Here is a 17,483-nt window from a genome sequence, read left to right as displayed (position 1 = left end):
GTATAACTGTTTGTCTGTCTCTCTATACCTTTATTACTGTCTCTCTATACCTGTATTACCCCTTCTCTCTATACCTGTATTACTCTGTCTCTCTATATATTACTCTGTCTGTCTCTCTATACCTGTATTACTCTTTCTGTCTCTGTCTGTCTGTCTGTCTGTCTGTCTGTCTGTCTGTCTGTCTGCCTGCCTGCCTGCCTGCCTGCCTGCCTGCCTGCCTGCCTGCCTGCCTGCCTGCCTGCCTGCCTGCCTGTCTGTCTGTCTGTCTGTCTGTCTGTCTGTCTGTCTATCTAAACTGTTGCATGATGGAGAGGAGGTGCTGGCTGCGTTTCTGGATGTTGCCCTGCTCCTCCTTCAGCTGCTCCTGCTCCTGCAACACCTCCTCCTGTAGCAACACACACATAAACACCTCCTCCTATATTAGATTAATACCGCCTCGTATATTATATTAACACCTCCTCCTGTAGCAACACACACATAAACACCTCCTCCTATATTATGTTAACACCGCGTCTATCAACCCACACATAAACACCTCCTCCTATATTTTATTAACACCTCCTCCTGTATTATATGAACACCTCCAATATTATATTAACACCTCCTCCTATGGCAACACACACAATGACCTCATATTATATAGTGACAAATACACAGAATGACAAACGAGGTATATAAAGCAATATATAAAGTGATGTTGTATAGAGTGAAGCATATATATAGAGTGATAGTGAAATATATATATAGAGAGTGATGGATTTAGAGGGATATAGAATGATGATGTATAGTTATATACAGGAATATATATATATATATAGAGAGAGAGAGAGAGAGAGAGAGAGAGAGAGAGAGAGAGAGAGAGAGAGAGAGAGAGAGAGAGAGAGAGAGAGAGAGAGAGAGAGAGAGAGAGAGAGAGAGAGAGAGAGAGAGAGAGAGATGTAAAGAGTGATATAGAAGGATGATGTATAAACTGACATACAGGTGTATATTATATTTATATAAAGTAAAGATTATTGTATATAGAGTGATATATGTTAAGAGTGATATAGACGATGATGTCTAGACTGAGGAGGTACCCTCAGTATGTAGAGTTCCTTCTTCTCTCTGTCGTTCTCCAACGCTCTGGCCTTCAGCCACGACTCATTCTGACTACGATGCCTGTCTAACATGTCCTCCAGCTCCTACCCACACACACACACACACACACACACACACATATTGACCTTGGATTAATACAGTGTTTAATAATGTAAAAATGATACAATATATTTATCTATACCTGTTCTTGTTGCTGTCTCTGTGTTCGTAGCTCTTCTCTCTCAGTCTGCAGGGCAGTAGCAGCCTGGGCCAACTCTAACTTCCCCCTGTGACCAGGAAAGCAAACTACAATCACTAACTCCCCCTGTAACCAGGCAACCAAACTACAATCACTAACTCCCCTTGTAACCAGGCAACCAAACTACAATCACTAACTCCCCCTGTAACCAGGCAAGCAAACTACAACACTAACTCCCCCTGTAACCAGGCAACCAAACTACAATCACTCACTCCCCCTGTAACCAAGCAACTAAACTAAAATCACTAACTCCCCCTGTAACCAAGCATCCAAACTACAATCATTAGCTCCCCCTGTAACCAAGCAACCAAACTACGACCACTAACTCCCCCCGGTAACTACACTCAATACATGCCACTGTTCTGCTGTGGATGCTGTCACAAAGGAAACCGAGGTTGCCAGAGTGTCTTTAATCAAACAGCCAATCAATGTGATCTGTCGTCCTCTGCCTCACCTGTCCAGCTTCTGGAACTCCTGGTCCAGCAGAGAGAAGGCCTTGTGGATCATATCCATGGCCTGGTCCCTCACTGCTCCAAAGTCACGATACACCCTCACCTTAAGGATAGCATGGATAGCAGGATAGCATTCTGGGTTAACTTCACCCTAACCTTAAGGATAGCATGCTAGGTTAATTCACCCTAACTTAAGGATAGCATGCTAGGTTAATTCACCCTAATTTAAGGATAGCATGCTAGGTTAACTGCATTATTTTAAGGATAGCATGCTCGGTTAGCTATAGATCTTTATCTTAAGGGTAGTTTGCTAGGCTAACTATACACCTTTATCTCGAGGGTAGCATGCTAGGCTAACATCATCACAAGGATGTCTTGGTTTGTAGCTCTATTCCGAAACTTGAAAAACAGCATTTTAGTAATTCTGCGACTGCTACTGCAACTAATCAGTACTACGGGAAACCGATATCCCTTCAGATAATTGGAACAGAAGTATGAATAACACAATGGAGCATTAAGGAAGGGATGTAGAAAAGGAGTAACGCAACATATATAAAGTATACAAGCCGACAGGAAGTTTGTTTCCAGTACAGGAAGTGGTATGTTGGTCAGAGGAACACCTGTGTTGCTGGGTGGCCCCTGGTTGCCGGGGGCGATGGAGGCGGGTGTCTGAGTTGGTACTTGATGTTTGGTACCTTAGTCGGAGTGAAGCTAGTAGTTTAAAACCACATTCATGTTTTAATACATTTAAGTGACATCATTCTGAAACTTGAAATTGTTTTACAATATGATACATATTCAATACAATGCACACAATACGTTCACATGTATTGTGTGTATTGCACATATACCTATCAATATGTATTAATAGTTTGTTATTATAACTGAGATCCATAATACATACTTGAATATATAGTAATAGGACATTATTAATTTTAGTTACACCATAAATGTTTGTGAGAAAAGTGTGTTTTCTGTGCTTGTATTCTATGCTTGTGGTTAGGGTTAGGGTTAGGGATGAGTTGTGGTACTCTTAGTGTATTCAGAGGGACACTATTAGTATGGTATGTGTTTGGTATGCTAGTATATGTATGAACTACTATGTTAAAGCATATGATTGTGCTACTATATATCTGCACAGGCATTGGGGTGAATCAATTACCTGTGGTTGACTCCTTGCAGACCAAACTCAGACAGAATCTCCTTCATGACTACAGAGAAATACAACGGGTTATCACTATGGTAACACCATCGTCATACATCATCCCTCCAGCAACATCGCTATGGTAACACCTTTCCTATGATAACACCATCCCTGTACTAACTGTTTTGCTATGGTAACAATAAGATCACTATGGCAGGACCATCACTATGGTAACACCATCACTACGGTACACAGAGCGCTACGGTTAGAGTAACATCACTATAGTAACACTATCACTATGGCAACACAATCACTACGGTAACGCCATGGTGAAACCAACAGCCCTACACGTTGGCCTACCTGGCTGTCGCTCTGAGGGGTTGATGAGCTTCATCACCTTCAGATCATTGAACTCCTCCTCCTCGTTCTTTCCTCCGAATATGTACAGCTGTCAATCAAACAAGGCAATACTGCTTTATATATTTATAGATATATAGATAATTCAAGAAATATCACATGAGTGTTAGGGAGTGCTTTTGTACTGAATACCAGCTCGAGACCAAAGGTAATCCCAGCACGCCATTGTGAGATCGCTTTGATACAATCGTTTTTTAAGCACCAGTCATAAGTATGTAAAGTCATTTATTCTGTTTATTTATTATTTATCTAACTCCATCCACACAAAATAGTCCCACGACTCGACTGGGACTGCACTGTTGCCATGCAACAGATAACAAAGACAGCAAACATTTTCCTGCACTGCTCACTGCTCTGCTGTGTGGCTCTAAACATGAACGCAGGCCAGCTACTTTGTTTCATGTTCATGTCCAGTAAAGCACAAGTCTGTTGGCTTCACTTTGGTGCCATGTGTGATTCCAATGAGTTCAAGGCTTAAGACCGTCAACACCTGTAATGGTCATGGATGTTAAAGTCCTGGTGCTGTTATACTCTCCTCAGCACACAGGCCTCATCACATGACGATGTGTACATATTGGGGTCATATTCACGTGGCTGTGGAGGACGAAGGCTGTGTGTCCATGGCGACGGGCCGGGGGGATTCCCATATAGAGAGGGACCTTCCACTTCAGTTTACCTGCAGACAGACAGGTAGACAGACTGTTAGATAGACAGACAGGTAGACAGACAGACAGGTAGACGGACAGACAGGTAGACAGACAGACAGGTAGACAGGTAATGACAGGTAGACAGACAGTTAGGGACGCAGACTGGTAGACAGGCAGACAGATAATGACAGACAGACAAATAGGTAGACAGACAGATACATAGAATGACAGACAGATATATAGACAGACAGGTAGACAGACAGATAAGTAGACAGACTGGTAGACAGAGAGATATATAGAATGACAGACAGATATATAGACAGACAGGTAGACAGACAGATCGGTGGACGGACTGGTAGACATGCAGACAGATAATGACATGAAATTTGAAGTCGTAAATATTTATTTAGCATGTGTACTCTAAAGTCACAAATGTGTAACAGTATGAAGAACACGGGTGTGCGAATGTGTTTTGCACCAACTGCGCTGCAATGATTTTAGCAAAAGTGTCAATTGCATAACTCTTTGAAGTTGTGATGCACAGGATAGGATTTGTGCACCTGTAAGAGACTTGTGAACTCGTAGACCCTATTTAGTGTTTACAATGGTAGAAAAAATATTTACGACTTCAAATGTACTGTTACACATTTGTGACTTTAGAGTACACATGCAAAATAAATATTTACGACTTTTACGACAGTTACTGGTGCTAAAGACTTTTGCTACAATAATACCTTCATAGACTAACAGCCAGACAAGTAGAAAGACGGAGGGACAGACTGACTTAAAACTCACTTATACTCAGCTTATATATTTCATTTACTGAGACGTGTACATCTCCCTCCGTTGTCAGGCCGCCAAATAGATAGAGGTCCTGCACACACACACACACACACACACACACACACACACACACACACACACACACACACACACACACACAAATAATGATTACACACACAAAACACTGTGCATAATGACTAACCATACAACACATAATGAGTACACACACACACACTACACGTAATTAACACACACTCACAACACCACACATAAGGACTTCCACCTAACTTCACAGAAATACACAAAGGTGGACATAATTACGCTATTACAATCGAGTGTGTGTGTGTGTGTGTGTGTGTGTGTGTGTGTGTGTGTGTGTGTGTGTGTGTGTGTGTGTGTGTGTGTGTGTGTGTGTGTGTGCACCTTATCATGGTGTGTGTGTGTGTGTGTGTGTGTGTGTGTGTGTGTGTGTGCGCGTGCACCTTGTCATGGTGTGTCTGTGTGCATGTGTGTGTGTGTGTGTGTGTGTGTGTGTGTGTATGTGTGTGTGCACCTTTTCATGGTGTGTGTGTGTGTGTGTGTGTGTGTGTGTGTGTGTGTGTGTGTGTGTGTGTGTGTGTGTGTGTGTGTGTGTGTGTGTGTGTGTGTGTGTGTGTGTGTGTGTGTGTGTGTGTGTGTGTGTGTGTGTACCTTGTCGTGGTGTGCTGTCAGGGTCTGCTCTGTGCAGGGGGCTGGTGATTCTCCTTTCAGCTGAAATCGCTCCCACACCAGCTTCTCTAGAAAAACAGACAGCACACTGTCCATCCGTCCGTCTGGATGTCTACCTGTGAGTCTACCTGTCTGGTGTCTACCTGTTTGTGTGTGGGTTTGTCTACCTGTTTGTGTGTGGGTTTGTCTACCTGTGTGTGTGTGTGTGTGTGTGTGTGTGTGTGTGTGTGTGTGTGTGTGTGTGTGTGTGTGTGTGTGTGTGTGTGTGTGTGTGTGTGTGTGTGTGTGTGTGTGTGTGTGTGTTGTGTGTGTGTGTGTGTGTGTGTGTGTGTGTGTGTGTGTGTGTGTGTGTGTGTGTGTGTGTGTGTGTGTGTGTGTGTGCGCACCTGTGTGAAGAACGTGGAGGTCTCTGTAGAACTCCCCCTCCTCCCCACGACCTCCGAACATAAAGATCTGCTCACCCACCACAGCACAGCTCGGACCGAACCTGACACACACAGGAGAGAGGAGGAGAGGAGAGGAGAGAGGAGAGGAGAGGAGGGGAGGAGAGAGGAGGAGAGAAGAGGAGAGAGGAGAGGGGAGGGAGGAGAGAGGAGGAGAGGAGAGGAGAGAGGAGAGGAGGAGAGAAGAGGAGGAGAGGAGAGAGGAGAGGAGGAAAGAAGAGGAGGGGAGGGGAGAAGAGGAGAGGAGAGGAGAGGAGAGGAGAGCAGAGGAGAGGAGGAGAGAGGAGGAGAGAGAAGAGGAGGAGAGAAGAGGAGAGAGGAGGGGAGGAGAGAGGAGGAGAGAAGAGGAGAGAGGAGGATAGAGGAGGAGGAGGAGAGGAGGAGAGGAGAGGATAGGAGAGGAGAAGATGAGAGGAGGCTAGCACAGAAGGCGGAGGTGACGAGAGGAGGAGAGGAGCTGTATAACAGGAGGAGCTGTAGAGAGGAGAGCGTTACCGTGCAGAAGGCTGGCTCCCACTGGTCTTCACTGGTGTCCACGCACAAGACACTGAGGGCAGGAGATGACATCATACTCAGACCCAAAGAGTGACAGACAGATACATCAGCAGATGTATCTCGACAGGCAGAGACTGACCTGTGTTGAAAACCATGAGGTCATCCGAGGCCACCCCCTCCACGGTCCCTCCGTACACGTAGATGCTGTCACCCACGGCAACAGAGCTGTGTCCCAGTGTTCTGAGTGCCACGCCCCCCGTCGCTAGCTCCTCCCATGTGAGCGACACTGGGACAGAAACAACACCATGGGAGAATCCACTCCAGATTTCAGATGACATGTTGAAATCCACACCATGGTACAGGTAACATGTTTCACTGTAAAACAGACTACAGATAACGGATGTCCAGACCCTAACCCACTCCTCAATGTTAACCATGAAATGTGTCGGATGTTGACGTGTCTGTCCGTTCTCTCACCGATGTCGAAGCAGTGCACCCCGGGCAGGCAGGCTGTGGCACTGGGGTCAGATGTTCCCCCAAACAGGTACAGGCTGCCCTTCACCACGCTGCGGGAACAGCACCAGCAACCCTCAAACTCCTATTTCCTCTATAAACTCATTGAATGTCTTATGGTTTAGAGAAATGTATCAAATATAATGCTGTGAAATTAAAAAAAGACCCTCTTTTTCAAATGTAGCGTTTCCTGTTGTGTAGAAACTGCAGAAGGTACTGACTGCCCCCTGGTGGTCAGAAGTGAACGCGCACAGCTTAGTGTTTAAGGTACTGACGGCCCCCTGGTGGTCAGAGGTGAACATGCACAGCTTAGTGTTTACCAGAAGGTACTGACTGCCCCCTGGTGGTTAGAGGTGAACGAGTGCAGCTTAGTGTTTACCAGAAGGCGTGTCCGCCTCTTGGAGCAGGGATGTCTCCGGAGTGGGGGATCATCTCCCAGGTCACATGGTCTGGGGATACTACACAAGCATCCTTATCACTCAACCATCCTCCCTCTACCCCCCCTTAATCTGTTGGATCATTCTCCATATGTCTGTCCGTCTATGGGGTCAGAACAGTCTCATTAATAATGAATGCACAGAGAAGGATTCACAAATGTATTTTGTGATTTATATAAATACATTACTCTCTTCTCACAAATACATTTCAATGCACACATAAATAGATATCGGTATGTATAAATGTCAAATAAATCCATAAACAAAAATAAGTTTCACAAACACATTTCTGATACACACACAAATGTGTCTTGTTTTAAATGAATCTAACATTAATCCATTAAAGGCACCCAGTGCAACTTTCGAGGCTTAAAAATAAACATTCAATTTCTAGTCTTTTTTACACATAGTAAGTTTCAATAACTCCATACCATTACATACCGACATTTAAGCAGCAAAGATGAGACGTCGTTGTGTGGTGAGAACTGATACAAAATCGATAACAACAACAATGCCGCCATTTTCTTTATTTTTTGTAACCTACAATAAATAAAGCAGGCTTCCAGTCAATGGAAAAATGGCTTCTCCCCACCGGCGATTGTTGTTGTTTACGATTTTCTATCAGTTCTCACCACACAACGACGTCTCATCTTTGCTCCTTGAATGTCGATATGTAATGGTATGGAGTTATTGAAACTTACTACGTGTAAAAAAGACTAGAAATTGAATGTTTATTTTTCATTGAATGTTTACATAAAGTTGCACTGGGTGCCTTTAATATAAACATTTATATGCAAACTGTTAAACTTGAATTTACAAGACGCTTTTCATTTGTGAACTTGTTGTCATTTGTGTGTGAACTGGTTTGTATTTATATGTGGATTTTTGAGACTCCTGACGTGGCTGGATTCACAAATGCATTTTTATCAAAAAGGAACTCTCTGTAGCCAATCAGATGCCTCCCTCGTTTTCAGCCAATCACATGACTGCAGTGACTGGGTATTTAGATTGTCGGTGCAGTTCACTACTTTAACGTTACCGACAATACCAAAACCCAGTCGAAACTAGATGGAAAAAGTGTGTGGTTCAAAACGTGACGCAGCTTTTACTTCTTTGCCGCCTAGAGATTGTTATGTACGATCATTCAAAAAACCCATGTTATTATTCCCATAGACATTTGACTGATGAAACCAGGAGGCTCGGAGGCTGGACTATGCTGCGTTTTAATATCCATCCGGCCCCGAGGTCCGAGGACGTTGCCTAGCGACGCGCACAAACATGCCCCTTTTCCTCGGACGGCGAACTCGCCATCTCGGTTGAACTCAGTGGTGACCGAGCAAAATTCCGAGACAGAATTCAAGATGGCTGCGCCCATTGTGACTTGAAGTATGAACTGTTTTCATTGTGCTTGGACCACTTTGGTGGTTTAAATGGCAATTTCAATCACTCGTATTACTGCAATACCTTACTGCGTCCGTATCTCTGCCTATGGCCTATAGCCTACTTATTTTGGAGCGCAAAAGTTGTAATTTTTTTTTAGTTTTTCGAGAAAGACAAATATTCGAAGACAAAATGGATCGACAAAGGCGGACTACCGTGACAACAGCTTTCCGGGTGGCGTCCATGTTTTCCTCCAACGGCCGAGCGAAATAATAAAACGCTTGAAGTGCGGGCGTGGCGTCAGATCCGAGATCCGAGTCGGTTCGCAGAGAATACTCGAACGCAGCATTCTTCAGAGGTCGGACTCGGGACTGCAGTCATGTGATTGGCTAAAAAAGAGGCAGGCATCTGATTGGCTACGGAGAGTTCCTTGTAGAAAAAAGTGCATTTGTGAATATTTTTTAACTTAATATATTTATGGATTTATATTACATTTATTTAAAACAAGACACATTTGTTTGTGAAACTTATTTTTTGTTTATGGGTTTATTTTACATTTATACATACCGATATCCATTTGTGCGTGCATTGAAATGTATTTGTGAGAAGAGAGTAATTTATATATATATAAATCACAAAATACATTTGTGAATCCTTCTCTGTGCATTCATTATTAATGAGACTGTTCTGACCCCATAGTCTGTCTGCCTGTCTGTCTGTGAAGTGAAGACTCACCTGTAAGCATGTAGAAATCATTGAGGTATTCTGTGTCCTCCTGTAGGAAGACATCCGTTATTCATACTGACTGATCCGATAATGAGCGGGCTTCTACATTAGTGCCTGATAGTTCAGGCATGAGGAGATATTTAAACCCAAATAATGAACAATTAACCCCTTAAGCAATTACCAATTAAGACAAGCAATTAGTAATAACATCTTATGCCGAAATAGTTATCAGTCACTACCTGGTCAGATAAGTATATTTGATTAACTAAAGCGACTAACCATGTATCTGTGACTCGTATAGCTACTCTCTTAACTTTCCTGATTTTATGCCTTATCGCTCTCAGCTCTGAGTAAAAGTAACTGAGGAGCATTCGATTAGTTCTGCTAATGATTGAATGTAAACATTAAGACATAATGTAACCGTTACTCTTTGTATGACTAAATGTAAATGTAGGATGAGTTGTGCTAATTACTGAATGTAAATGAGATGAGTCACCCACCTGATGGCTTCTGGCTCCTCCGAACAGAAAAGCCACATTGCCTGCTACAGCCAAGGCATGGCCATGTCTACAGAGACACAAACACAGTGTACAGACAAAAAATCGCACAACAAACACACACCTACTATTATGAGAACATTAAGAATGCCTAACCGCTTTAATGTCAAGTCTGTATTTTATTGACCTTGGATCCCTGTCTGTGTAGTTAGTACTTGAATGTTGAGTTTAATCATTGCTTGCTTGATATTTGCAGACAAACATATTGCTATTGCTATTGTTATTGTATTATTATAATCCTATAATTAGTATTCTATCAAATATAAACCTGGGACTCGGGGCGTCTCCTCTGCTCTCCTTCTCCACCCAGTGTCCACTAGCCAGCGCCATCTACACACACAAACACACACACACGCATGCATGCACACGCACAGACACACACACACACACACACACACAGACAGACACACACACACACACACACACACGCGCACACACATGCAAACACACACACATGCACGCACACACGCACACACGCACACACGCGCACACACACACACACACACACACACACACACACACACACACACACTTAGTTAGGGTACAGAGATGTAGGAGGATGTAGGTCAGTCAGGGTAGAGAGATGTAGGATGGTGTAGGAGTGGTTAATTAGGGTAGGGAGATGTAGGATGGTGTAGGTCAGTCAGGGTAGAGAGATGTAGGATGGTGTAGGTCAGGGTAGAGAGATGTAGGATGGTGTAGGTCCGTCAGGGTAGAGAGATGTAGGATGGTGTAGGTCAGTCAGGGTAGAGAGATGTAGGATGGTGTAGGTCAGTCAGGGTAGAGAGATGTAGGATGGTGTAGGTCAGTCAGGGTAGAGAGATGTAGGATGTTGTAGGTCAGTCAGGGTAGAGAGATGTAGGATGGTGTAGGTCAGTCAGGGTAGAGAGATGTAGGATGGTGTAGGTCAGTCAGGGTAGAGAGATGTAGGATGGTGTAGGTCAGTCAGGGTAGAGAGATGTAGGATGGTGTAGGTCAGTCAGGGTAGAGAGATGTAGGATGGTGTAGGTCAGTCAGGGTAGAGAGATGTAGGATGGTGTAGGTCCGTCAGGGTAGAGAGATGTAGGATGGTGTAGGTCATTCAGGGTAGATAATCAAGCTGTAAACGTATACAGAGACACAGGGTAAGAAGGCTCACCTGTAGGCCGTGGTGGTTGATTCAGGACCGCCTGATTCTCCGCCAATCCCCCAAACACTGGTGTGCGCTGCAGTGCCCGCCCAGGTGTGGCAGCTCGCACTGCACTACACTGACACCGGGACCGGGGGTCACATGGAGGGAGGGGGGGGGGGGTGGGGGGGGGGGGACTAACAGGGCTCAGTCTGCTTGTATACATTCGCTATTGGCAACAGTTTCCTAGCAACACTGCATTACATGTTTTGTGGAATAATAAAAATGGACAGAATAGAATAAAAATACTCACAACAACAATATAAATGTATATTATAACTATTTTATTATTATTATCATTTTATTATTATGTGATTGTTCATATTATTCAACTTCCTAATAATGTATATTTTCTTACAATCAGGAAGTCTAGGTAGGGAACAGAGCTTTAAATGGTTAATGTCAGTGAGGTGTTTGTGAATGCAAACATGAACCTCATGTTGTCATCAGATCCCCTCACCCTCTGAATGACTCAGTGGCTCGGGTTCCTCCCCTATCCCTAAATGTTTAATTCAGAGTCTGAAACGGAAGCCCCCAGCCTTGAAGCTTACATCAACACACTATTTTTGTTCCTTAAACTGCCTTGCATCCAGGCTCATTGTCATTGTAGATTTTATATCATATATTTTATGTATATTTAATCTGTAACATCTTGTTTGACTATCCCTGCATGTTAAACCTACATGATTAATACATTTATAATTAAGTGTATTGCATATCTTTATAAATAAGTTTCCTCGTTTTTGTCAGAATCTAGATTTATATATACATTTCATTGAGTAATTTTTGTGCGCACAAAAACATTGTGGGATTGATAGCTGCAATCTTAATCTCGTTCATGTTCGTTACAAACTGATCTTCTGACGTCATGGTATTAATGTCATTAAATAAGCGTTACCTTACAATAGCAACTCCACTGTGCTTATATATCAGTAAAGAGCTGTCTTAGTGTTATTATTATTATTATATTATTATAATATTATCATTTAATTTAGGTGATAGGATATGCCTATTAAATTAAAGACTCGGTGAGTCACAGGAGGAAAATAACTTGTGAGACCTGTACCGTCAACGAGCCCTGGACTAAAATCTGGTCTCCTCAGGTCGCGGGTTCGAATCCGACTGCCGTCAGCAGGACTCCGGACCAGTGTTGCCAGATTGGGCGGCAAATCAGGCCAAATCAGGCCAAATCTGGCAACACTGCTCTGAACCTTTCGGCTCAGGATCCGGGCCGACTCTATGCTCGACACTGTCAATTCACGTTTCAAACACTTAATATTCAATAATATGCCTGTGTTTCAATTAAAGGGAAGACCGTGAAGTCTATATGAAGAAGTCACGTGACTCCTTCGTGACGTATTCCGGTATCCTGCTGCCGTCACGTTCCTGCCTCCTGCAGAGCCTCCATCACGTTTTCTCGGTCGCATCTGTGGACACGTGATCCGCCGGTCTCCCGCCCTCCCTCCTCTCGCTCTTCCTCCTCCATCACTTGGGTGCGCTCGTTTTTTTTCCCACGCGCCGCCCAGGTCATTCGGGTATGACGTCACGCCAGCAGGGCGCGACCGTCTGCGACGTTCACGATCGGGGCGGAGTCAATAAACTGTCACGGCTGCTCACGAAGCGAGCACGCCCGGCGCGCTCCTCTAAACCGCGTTCACAGAGCTAGCTACGGGTCGCGCGCACCGACTGGCGGTGAACCACTGAACGACGCGCGGTCTCCATCTTGCACACCGATCACCGCCTGCTGCTGTAGCCGTGTTGGAAGGAACCACCGGGACCCCCGACCTCCAAACCCCGCTGCCCGGCCGCCGCGACATCCCACCTCCCGGCATCCTGGAAGCACCGGGGGAGCCCCAGATCTCCACCCGTCACGAATGCTGCCTCCCCCCGACGACATGCGAGGAGCTGCCGGCGGAGCAGGAGAAGGAGCCGCGGGGCGCCAGCCGCGTCCTGATGGTTAAGAGGATCATGAGAGACGGGCCGACGGTGCGTATGATCATCATAATCAGAATCATAATCAGAACAGTAATCACCACCGAAATAATCAGAATCATACGGATTATCTCTTCATCCTATCCTCGCATCATCAGCATCATCAGCATCATAACACGAATCACAATCCTCATAATAATGGTATAAATGATAATAACGATAATAATCATGATAACAATAAAAACGATAATGATCATGAGAACAATAATAATAATCATCGTCCTATCATGCTAATAAGAACAAGAACAACAAAAAATATAATTATTAATAATAATGAAATAATTAAAATAAAAAGCTAAGAAACACAATAATAATATTATAATAATCATCATCATCACCATCATAATATCATCCTCCCCCTCATCAATATGATGAGGAGGATAATATCATATCATACCTGATCAGATATCATAGTCCTCCTCTCCATGTCTCTGGAGCAGAACCTGAGTCTGCCAGACGTTCTCGTGTAGTGTTGGAACGTGGCCGCCCAGCGCCACCGCTCCGGCCTTACGTAACAGAGCTCCTCGATACTTTATCGTTCACTCTGATCAGTATTCCCCTCTCACATCTTCATGCTCTGGGCTCCAACTCCTAGAAGTAACTTCTCTCTTTATTCGTACCTTCACCAATTCATACTCCAGTCAACGTGATTGGGCTATGTCATTAGGAAATGATTGATAGTAATATACTATATCTAATATTATATTATATCATGATAGGCTTATATATTACAGGCCTTTTTTATAATATAATTAAGCAATAGATCACGACAGGCTGTGGTATGTGCTCATTATACCACTGTTAAGGGGTGTTGTCCGGCCCCGACGCGCAGCGGAGGGCCGGCAACCCCCTTCACAGTGGTATAATGAGCACATACCACTGACTGAAGTGATCTATTGCTTTTATACAACAGTTACTGTTATGGCGAAACGAAAGTCATAGACACACTACATTTAAAAAGAAACCAAGAAAGTCAAAGTAGCCGTTTTATTAAAGACTACCAAAAAGTAGTCCCTCCTGGCTGCCGCTATGCATCGACGGTCGCTATGCAACACACTTTAGCGTCCCTCCGAGAGAAGGCTCCGATAGAGCGGTTCGCCGGCAATTTATCCTATAGAGCAGTTCACTCGCCGATTTTAGGCTTCAGTGAACTGTGCTATTTATTTTATACAACTGTTAAAATTATGGCAAAATGACTCCACACACACACACACTAGTAAAAACACGGTTGTATTCTTTGACACTTTCCACTTCAAGGCGCGGAGTGATACTTTCACAAAATGATTGGGCGTCAAAACAGTTATGTATATGCTCATTATACAACAGTTAGGAACCAATCAGATCGCTGGATTCAGGCCCCCCGTTGTATAATATGATACACTGATAATGTAGCATAACATCACTTATAATATCATGTAAGATAAAATTAGATATATAATACCATAGCATAATGTAATGTAACATAACATTTGTGTTTGTGTGTGTGTGTGTGTGTGTGTGTGTGTGTGTGTGTGTGTGTGTGTGTGTGTGTGTGTGTGTGTGTGTGTGTGTGTGTGTGTGTGTGTGTATATATATGTGTGTGCGTGTGTGTGTGTGTGTGTGCGTGTGTGTGTGTATATATGTGTGTGTGTGTGTGTGTGTGTGTGTGTGTGTGTGTGTGTGTGTGTGTGTGTGTGTGTGTGTGTGTGTGTGTGTGTGTGTGTGTGTGTGTGTGTGTGTGTGTGTGTGTGTGTGTGTGTGTGTGTGTGCGTGTGTGCGTGCGTGTGTGTGAGCAGGGCATCGGTAGACCCAGTATTTACCATGCGGTGGTGGTCATCTTCCTGGAGTTCTTTGCGTGGGGACTCCTGACCACGCCCATGCTGACGGTAAGAACCCTTCCACCTGGTCGGACACCACACAGTGTAGATGGGCCTCGGGAGCGTGGTGTTGTATCCAACATAGTGTCTCTTTTTATTGAGGGCAGGAACCTTCAGACCTTTTGATCTTCAGACCCAAACCACGGTTTCAGTGTGTCCGTTGACGGGGCCTCGCGAACACATGTCCAACTCTGAGCACTCAGATCCTGAGTTTGTTGGGGCGCAGCCCGCGCCCCCCCAGTCCTCCACAGGGGGGCCGGTCTACACACTCTGAACATCAGCTTGTGATCATGTTTTATTGCGCTCCCAAACCATAGATATCATACAGGGAAGTTAGATATTAGTTTCAGATTATAAGATATTTATCATGATATTAGACATATATCATAATATTAGATATTTATTATGATATTATATACATAATATTATATTAGACATATATCATAATAATCAATATTTAACATGATATTAGATATTTATCATGATATTAGATATTTATAATGATATTAGATATTTAGAGTTAAAATATATATATTGTGATTTTAGATATATATTCCAGACTTTGGATATATCGTGATTAATTTAACTGAACTATCTCTCCCATTAACTTGTTTACGCGGAGGAATTACTGTTTCAATTCACAATTTTTCGTTCAGTTGTCTTTGGTAAATCCATGTTATTAACCTGTTATTAACCTGTTATTAGCCCGTTATTAACCTGTTATTAACCCATAGGTTCTGCACGAGACGTTCCCTCAGCACACGTTCCTGATGAACGGTCTGATCCAGGGCGTGAAGGTACGCTCCTCTCTTTACTGGCTCAATGCTCCATTCGGGATCTCCTAGGAATGGGATCACCCTGTACCCCACCATCGCTTTACCAAGGATCTACATGTAGTTCGATAGTTGATGATTGATTATGAATCGCTGTCGATTGACAGGGCTTGCTTTCGTTCATGTCGGCCCCTCTGATTGGAGCGCTGTCAGACGTGTGGGGGAGGCGATCGTTCCTATTGATCACCGTCTTCTTCACCTGCGCTCCCATTCCCTTAATGAGGCTCAGCCCCTGGTACGTCCTCCTCCTATACCTCCTCCTTTCCTACATCCTCCTTTCCTCTCCCCTCCTCTCCACTCCTCCCCTCTACTCCCCTCCTCCACCTATCCCCTCCCCTCCTCTCCCCCCCACTCCTCCCTTCTACTCCCCTCCTCCTCTCTACTCCCCTCCTCCCCTCCTCTCCCCCCTCTCCCTGCCTCTCCTCCTCTCCTCTCTTCCCCTCTTCTCCCCCGTCCTCTCCTCCCCTCCTCTCCCCTCCTCTCCTCTCCTTTCCTCTCCTCTCTCCTCCCCTCCTCACCTCTCCTCTCCTCTCCTCTCCTCTCCCCTCCCCTCCCCTCCCTCTCTCCTCCTCTCTCCTCCGCTCTAATCCCCTCCCCTCCTCTCCTCTCCTCTCCTCTCCCCTCCTCTCCTCTCCTCTCTCCTCCCCTCCTCTCCTCTCCTCTCCTCTCCTCTCCCCTCCTCTCCTCTCCTCTCTCCTCCCCTCCTCTCCTCTCCTCTCCTCTCCTCCCCTCCCCTCCTCTCCTCTCCTCCCCTCCCCTCCCCTCCTCTCCTCTCCTCACCTCCCCTCCCCTCCCCTCCTCTCCTCTCCCCTCTCTCCTCCTCTCTCCTCCCCTCCCCTCCCCTCCCTCTCTCCTCCTCTCTCCTCCGCTCTAATCCCCTCCCCTCCTCTCCTCTCCTCTCCTCTCCCCTCCCCTCCTCTCCTCTCTCCTCCCCTCCTCTCCTCTCCTCCCCTCCCCTCCTCTCCTCTCCTCTCCTCCCCTCCCCTCCTCTCCTCTCCTTATACTGTGTGCTGTGTGCCATCAGGTGGTACTTCGCTATGATCTCCATGTCGGGGGCCTTCTCCGTCACCTTCTCCGTCATCTTTGCCTACGTAGCGGACGTCACGGATGAGAGAGAGAGGAGCACAGCCTACGGCCTGGTCAGCACCTCTCTATGTGACTGCTTTCTACATCAGGACCTCTCTATGTGACTGCTTTCTACATCAGGACCTCTCTATGTTACTGCGTTCTACATCAGGACCTCTCTATGTAAAAATATTCTACATCAGGACCCCTCAATGTTACTGTGTTCTACGTCAGTACATCCTGACCCTCCCTGTGGTGCTATCAGGACCCTACTGTATTCTAGATCGGGACTGTATTGTACTGTATTCTAGATCAGGACCCTCCCTATAGTACTGTATTCTAGATCAGGACCCTACTGAATTCTAGATCAGGACCCTACTGTATTCTAGATCAGGACCCTCCCTATAGTACTGAATTCTAGATCAGGACCCTACTGTATTCTACATCAGGACCCTACTGTATTCTAGATCAGGACCCTACTGTATTCTAGATCAGGACCCTACTGTATTCTAGATCAGGACCCTACTGTAT

At 44.9% G+C, this 17,483-nt stretch overlaps 2 protein-coding genes across 5 annotated transcripts in view; one reads left to right on the top strand and one right to left on the bottom strand.

Annotated features, from left to right (window-relative positions):
* Nucleotides 1-43: 43 nt before the first annotated feature.
* Nucleotides 44-12,723, bottom strand: zmp:0000001301 (uncharacterized). 4 transcript variants are annotated; one of them, XM_060038810.1, is made up of 19 exons: nucleotides 11,177-12,723; nucleotides 10,307-10,368; nucleotides 9,982-10,048; nucleotides 9,491-9,530; nucleotides 7,318-7,396; nucleotides 6,903-6,991; nucleotides 6,565-6,711; nucleotides 6,426-6,477; nucleotides 5,874-5,974; nucleotides 5,470-5,555; nucleotides 4,792-4,870; nucleotides 3,940-4,025; nucleotides 3,293-3,380; nucleotides 2,951-2,999; nucleotides 2,409-2,499; nucleotides 1,791-1,891; nucleotides 1,280-1,364; nucleotides 1,077-1,181; nucleotides 44-385 (listed from the first exon to the last, which is right to left on the bottom strand). In XM_060038810.1, the coding sequence occupies exons 2-19, from the start codon at nucleotides 10,366-10,368 to the stop codon at nucleotides 287-289; spliced, it is 1,506 nt and encodes a 501-aa protein (XP_059894793.1). In that variant the 5' UTR covers nucleotides 11,177-12,723; the 3' UTR covers nucleotides 44-286. The 4 variants fall into 4 exon arrangements, 3 of the variants coding, with proteins under 3 accessions (XP_059894793.1, XP_059894795.1, XP_059894796.1); XR_009523219.1 differs by lacking the exon at nucleotides 1,280-1,364; XM_060038812.1 differs by lacking the exons at nucleotides 6,903-6,991; nucleotides 7,318-7,396.
* A 205-nt stretch (nucleotides 12,724-12,928) lies between these two features.
* mfsd14ba (major facilitator superfamily domain containing 14Ba) overlaps nucleotides 12,929-17,483 on the top strand; it is a 9,709-nt gene continuing 5,154 nt past the window's right edge. Inside the window, exons 1-5 of the mRNA XM_060038814.1 lie at nucleotides 12,929-13,192; nucleotides 14,974-15,063; nucleotides 15,789-15,851; nucleotides 15,995-16,122; nucleotides 16,912-17,026. Of these exons, the coding sequence (XP_059894797.1) occupies nucleotides 13,160-13,192; nucleotides 14,974-15,063; nucleotides 15,789-15,851; nucleotides 15,995-16,122; nucleotides 16,912-17,026 (429 nt within the window). The 5' untranslated portion in view covers nucleotides 12,929-13,159. The remainder of the gene's footprint in view (nucleotides 13,193-14,973; nucleotides 15,064-15,788; nucleotides 15,852-15,994; nucleotides 16,123-16,911; nucleotides 17,027-17,483) is intronic.

The sequence above is a fragment of the Gadus macrocephalus genome, chromosome 19 (assembly GCF_031168955.1).
Source record: "Gadus macrocephalus chromosome 19, ASM3116895v1".
In the NCBI taxonomy this organism is placed as follows: domain Eukaryota; kingdom Metazoa; phylum Chordata; class Actinopteri; order Gadiformes; family Gadidae; genus Gadus; species Gadus macrocephalus.
The sequence above is the reverse complement of the archived record's forward strand: the minus strand, read 5'-3'. Positions and strand labels throughout refer to the sequence as shown.

Bases quoted from the DNA above. Each gene is read 5' to 3' on its own strand.
- zmp:0000001301 (XM_060038810.1), bottom strand. From the start codon at position 10,368: ATGGCGCTGGCTAGTGGACACTGGGTGGAGAAGGAGAGCAGAGGAGAC. The intron at 10,049-10,306 runs GTTTATATTTGA...GTGTCTCTGTAG, and splicing joins GGAGACGCCCCGAGTCCCAG to ACATGGCCATGCCTTGGCTG. The intron at 6,992-7,317 runs GTAAACACTAAG...CTGTTCCCGCAG, and splicing joins AGAGGCGGACACGCCTTCTG to CGTGGTGAAGGGCAGCCTGT.